The sequence below is a fragment of the Suricata suricatta genome, chromosome 14 (assembly GCF_006229205.1).
Source record: "Suricata suricatta isolate VVHF042 chromosome 14, meerkat_22Aug2017_6uvM2_HiC, whole genome shotgun sequence".
Classification (NCBI taxonomy): Eukaryota; Metazoa; Chordata; class Mammalia; order Carnivora; family Herpestidae; genus Suricata; species Suricata suricatta.
This window is the reverse complement of record NC_043713.1, coordinates 76,429,338-76,435,316: the sequence shown is the minus strand read 5'-3', so window position 1 is coordinate 76,435,316 and position 5,979 is coordinate 76,429,338. Positions and strand designations below refer to the sequence as shown.

The 5,979-nt window shown below is 45.2% G+C and overlaps 1 protein-coding gene across 3 annotated transcripts in view; it reads right to left on the bottom strand.

Annotated features, from left to right (window-relative positions):
• FBXO21 (F-box protein 21) overlaps positions 1 to 5,979 on the bottom strand; it is a 46,259-nt gene that overhangs the window by 35,941 nt on the left and 4,339 nt on the right. For all 3 annotated transcript variants that reach the window (XM_029921469.1, XM_029921470.1, XM_029921471.1), the window contains exon 4: positions 1,382 to 1,503. In XM_029921469.1, coding sequence (XP_029777329.1) covers positions 1,382 to 1,503 — 122 coding nt within the window. The remainder of the gene's footprint in view (positions 1 to 1,381; positions 1,504 to 5,979) is intronic.

Genomic DNA, 5,979 nt, shown 5'->3' with positions numbered 1-5,979 from the left:
GTGACGGAAAATCATGTTGCTTTGTATTTGAAGATGAGAAAGTAGCAACTGTCTTTATAAACAAGCCACAGTGGAGTGCACAGAAGAGTGGGGGCTCTCAAGCCACTACACGCAGAAAATTCTAGGGTGGTGAGGATCTGATTGTAATCAACTGAAACATTTCTCACTTCCTTCTGGATAGACTTTTACACAATCAGTAAGAATCTGCACGGGGCACCGTGGAGTACGAAGCGATCATAGTAACGTTAAGGGCCGGGGACACAAGAAACGCAATGTCCGCACCTGAAACAGACAGCACGCATGGTCTGCGGGTCAGGGCTGGTCGTGCTGTACTCTCCCGAGGCGAGTAACCCCTGCATGCATTGCGGGAGCCAGCGGAAACTCCGCGCAAGTTAAATGTGGCCTGAACTCTCATGGGCAAGCAAGAAGGGGGGGGGGGTCCCACTAATGAAGACACAAAGCCAGGAGGGAAGACAATACCAACTGGGCAAAGGGCGTGTTCTGGAGAATAGTGGGGAAAGTCTGGATTACGGAAGGCATCCAAAAGCAGGCAAAGAGTTAATTAAAAAAAAAAAAAGGCAATCAGCTGGCCGCTCGGAGGGGTGAAGAGGCCGGGTTTCAGGCTGGACCAGCACTGGGGGGTCGGCAGCCGTGAGGCTCAGGAGAGCAAGTGCTACCCAGAAAGCTGCCATCGGGAGAGTTGGTGACAGCCCGCATGACAACGGTCACAGAATGGGGACACGAGCAGGGAAGCGCTGGCGGGGAGAAAACCAGGGACCGGGCACACTGTGGGGAGCAGGGAACGAACGCACACGGACAGGCCTATCTGTACTTCATAACCATGATTTATGGGCGCGCTCGTGTGACTCTGTGCTTGCCCGGCTTAGCAGGAACTAAAAGTTACTCCCTTCATGGCGTCCGTCCACTCGACTTCTTCCTCCTCACTTCTCATTACGGACAAGCAGACTCACCGATGGGCGAGGACACTTTGCCTCATTAAATACCAAGCAGGGAGGTGAAGGGATTTGCTTGAGGTCACATGGGGACAAAACTGGATACATTTGTTTCTGATTTGGAAATAATGCTTGAAGTTCAGAACAGGGAATTTAACCTCATTAGCTAAAATATCAACCTCATGCTTTGAACTGATGGTGTATCTTCAGAAAGCATGGTCTTCAGCTGACAGCCCGATATTCTGGCAAAATCTTAGCTCCAGGTCAAGCAGTTTTGCCTACCTAAGTGACCAGACCATATGATCCCACCTCCAGAAGCACAGGCGGCCTGGTCCATGTTTCCACCGCTCCGCCCTCAGGGACAGTCCCCACCACTGCTGTGAGCGACAGCTTGGCTGCCTGTCGGAAGATCACCTCTAAGATCTCACCTTCGAGATACGATTCATAGTCATCAGGCTGCTGAAGAAATGCCTTAAGGTTATTCAAAATTTTCTGTTGTCGTAGGTAGTAAAGAATTTTTTTAGCGTAGTATTTCCAGGTCAGAGCTTTTCTGGAAAACAAAAACATGTCAATGAGAATCAAGACACCATAGAAACCCCCGATTACCTTTTTTTTTTTTTTAACTTCACACTAATTACAGCACGTAAAGAGTCCACCCAACAAGAAAACTACACTTGGTTCATGACCACATGGTCCTTGTTATCACAGAAGCAGATAGCACAATTTAGGACTTTGCATCTGTAACTTAACATTAAATCAGCTGTGCTGAAATCCAGGCACGTTGACCTGCTTGGCTTCAGACGGCCTAAAAGGAAATCTAAGAGAAACCTGAAAAGCTGAGGCCACTGGTTGAGGCTCGGGAGCTAGGGGTGCAGGGTTTTCCACCTCGCTCCAAGTAAAAGCTCCAGCCCTAACCACGACCGGAAAGGCCCTCGAGACGCCTGCCCCGCTGCCTCTCTGACCTGGGTTCCTGCCATCCCCCAGCTCCGCCTGGCCTCCGGCCACACTGGCTTCCCTGCTGTCCCATCACGCTCGGCGGAGCTCACTTGGGGCCTCGGTGCTCTCAGGTCCTTGCCTGGAATGTTCTTTCCTGGAGACCTGCAATCTGCACCTCACCTCCTCGCAGGTTTTCATTCAAATGTTATTTTGAGTAAGGCCTTCTCCGTTCTCCACGCTTCACCCTCTTCCCTGGTTAGCATCGGTCTATAGCCCCTTCTCCTCTTCTACTGTGCTAAGTCATCTTACTAGGTTAGTGACTCCCCTACTACTGGAATGGGAGCCCCACGGTGCTGTTCAACGCCGTATCCTCAGTGCCTGGGAGACATTTGGCACACAGCAGAAGCTCAATAAATACGTGCTGAGTGGCTGAAATGCTTCACCAGACATGCCGAATGTACACGGGGATCATGGGAAACAGGGTGACAATGATCAGTTTATCTGCATGATTTCAGAAATAAAGGACTCCCACTCTCCAGTTAGTAAATGAATGTCAGCGGAGCTCAGTCCCACTGGCCTTTTAACCTTTGAGTTGTAAAGTACGTCAATCTAGAAAACTGCATGAAAGGAGGATGCAGCTTAATGAATTAGGCTTGACGCATTAGTGTAAGGCAAACACACCTGTGCCCACCGCTCAGGCCACGGAACTGTGCAGACCCCCCGGAAGCCGCCCGAGGGCCTCTGCTCCCAACTACACTAATCACAACCCGCACCTCCGCGCTCATCAGTGCCTCACCAAACACGCATCCCTAAACACCCTAGCCGGTCTGGAGGTCTTTCTAGTCTCTTAATCCACAGGATCCCCCTCCATCTTTTCTTTCCCTTGCACTCTATGTGCTGAAGAAACCTGGCTGTGTGACCTGCAGTTTCGCACAGTCTGGAATTTGCTGACTGCATCCACAACGTATACTTTCACATGTGCTTCTGTCTTCTGAATTTCCTGGAAATTGGATGTAGAGGCTTGATCAGATGCAGATTCACAGGTGGGAGTGAAGTCCTTCCGTCAGGAGGTAATCACGCCGTGGCTGTCTCTTTGGCTGAGGCCAGCAGCCACTGCTCCTCAGTGCCCAGGTCTGTGCATTCAGGAGCGGTCACAAAGTGGTGACATTCTAATTCCACCAGCCCTTATGAGCCAGAGCATTTCTAGAAGGAATAATTCCCTCTCATCAACTATTTGGTCCCCATAACGGCACAATATATGGGAAAGGCAGGATAAATGCTCATGTCTTTCCTTGTTTTTCAGAATAATAATAATTTGGATCTCAGGGCGCCTGGGTGGCTCAGTCGGTTAAGTGTCCAGCTTCGGCTCAGGTCATGATCTCACAGTTCGTGGGTTCAAGCCCCACGTCAGGCTCTGTGCTGACAGAGCCTGGAGCCTGCTCAGATTCTGTGTCTCCCTCTCTCTCTCTGACCCGCCCCTGTTCGCGCTGTCTCTATCAAAAATAAATTAAAAAAAAAATAATTTGGATCTCTATTATCCTACAGGAGTGGACAATTAGTTGTTGCTGAGCATTATGAATCAACGGAGCTAAACACAGTTGGTTTGTTTCATCCCATTCAGCCACACTACTGCTCAGATCACATCTCTGGCCAACAGAAGCCTCTCCGCGTTGGTCCTTGAACACTCACCACCTGAAGTATTGGAACCTCTCTGGACACCTGGTTCCAGGCTTCCGAGACTCTCCAGCCTGACCTTCCATAATTCCTGCATCAGACCCAGAATCAGCCCTTTCCCTAACACCCTGGCTTCTTTGGATGGGAAACGGTATAGTAAGACCACCACATGGGTGCTAGGGATCATTTTACTAGGCTGGTTATTGTTTCTGGACCTTTTCAATGGATAGAAATAATAAATCTCATGTCATCATTTGTGTAGACACACACACATCCCTACTTATTTTTAACTGTATCTCAGGAATCCATACGGACACTTCTAAATCAAATGCAGAACGATCCAGTTTTTAACCATCTTCTCTATTCTGCATCTATAGCTTTCTTTCTTCCAGGAATGTCCCACTTCTCTAGGATACCAGAGGGGACTTGAGAGTATCACTGAGGTGCTCATCTGCTCTTCTACCCCTCTCTCAGAAAGATACCTATACCCGGCCTCGGAACAACGAGACCAGTGTATTTATCACCTTGCTGAGTAACGAAAACCGCTGAATTTATTTTGTTTAAATTCTCCAGTTCTCTGCTCATCTTCTTAAAGTTGTACTGTATCTATATTGAAAGGGTTTGCAGCCATTACATACAATACTGTCTAACCTATAAACTGTCACTTGGATTCCATCCTACAAGTAAATACGGATTTGATGCTTACCATTAGTCCTTGCATAGGTTTCTGGTTGTTTTGATTGTCTGATGCTCATTTTCTAGAACATTTCTCATAAAAGGCTCAAAAGTCCCTGCATCCTTGTGAGCTGGTAAGTTTGTCTGCAGCCTTCATACTTGGAAGTCAGTCTGGCTGGATATAAAAATCCTTGGCTGACATTTTTGATCCTTGAGCATCTTAAATATGTTACTCTTTTTTCCTCTGACACAGAGCAGTTGTTGAGAAGTCTGATGATACTCTGATTTTTCTTCCCTTGTAAGTGACTTCATCTTTTTTGCTTGGATGCCCAAAGGACTTTTCTGTCTTTTAAAATCCAGATTTACCGAAATGTTTCAGTGATGGTCACTCTGGGTCATTTTCCCAAGTACAATGTACGTCATTTTTTATATGTTGTTTCAAATCTTTATTGCAGATGTACATCTTTTTTTTTAAATTTTTTTAAATGTTTTATTTATTTTTGAGAGAGAGAGAGACAGAGCATGAGAGGGGGAGGGGCAGAGAGAGAAGGAGACACAGAACCGGAAGCAGGCTCCAGGCTCTGAGCCAGCTGTCAGCACAGAGCCTGACGCGGGGCTCGAACCCACGAACGTGAGATCTGACCTGAGCTGAAGTCGGAGGCTTAACAACTGAGCCACCGAGGCGCCCTGATGTACATCTTTTTAAAGACCAAACACAACATTACAAAAGTAAGCTGTTTTTCAAATATCCAGAGATTGGTGCTTTGGCATTTTGGGAAAACTATCCTCCTTCCTTCCTATACTTTCCATATCTGTACAGTAAGCATTTACTGGAATGAAAACAGGGTCCTTCAAGAATACCAGTATCCCAAAATATTCACAGATGTGAGCGTATTCCCTGTCATTTAAAAATAACCCTGTTTTAGGCTCAAAATATGTCAGGCCAAGGGGTGACATATCTATGACATTTACTTCTAAAAAGCCTAGAACAGTATACCTTTCAGTTGGCTGTGCCTATTTAGTCATTTCCCCAATATGGTAAGTCAAAATAAGCAATTATCCTTATTATTATTTAACATTTCTGTGAAGAGTGAATTAAAAATCTACATGATGCTCAGCTACTTGGATTTGCTCTTCTCTGAATGTCCTTCTCTTTTGCACATTTTCCAATTTCCTCTTAGAAATGTTAAGAATTCTATCGACTTTCTTTATAGTTTCTTTGCTCGCAGGGAAGTTTATTTTTTTTCTGCAAAACCCTTTGTATATATTCTTGTCCTGCTTTTTTACTACCAGTCTTGATTAAGGAGGTCTCCCTAGATTGGACACGAAGTCTATTTAATGGAGGATTTTCATTGTGGTAATTTTTAAATTTAGGTTATTTAATCTTGTGGAACTTAATTTTGCTATATGATGTTCTAATTTCCTCCAAATGAACATTCAGTTACCTCCAAGACTATTCATTAAATATGCCATCCTTCCCCCTCTAACTTTAAATATATTAGATTATCTTTTATGCTGGGACACGTTTCTGAATTATTCTTTGTTACTGCCGTAGCTCTCAACTTTCATTTAAACATTATATTGTTTTGATTACAGCTAGCTTTATCGTACGGCCTAGCATCTAATGATGCAAGTCTTATGCTGCGATTATTTAAAAATTGTTTTTTCTGGCTCTTCTAGTGAATTTATTGTTCTTAATATATTTTATGCCAATATTATCCAATTAAAACACACAAAAAAA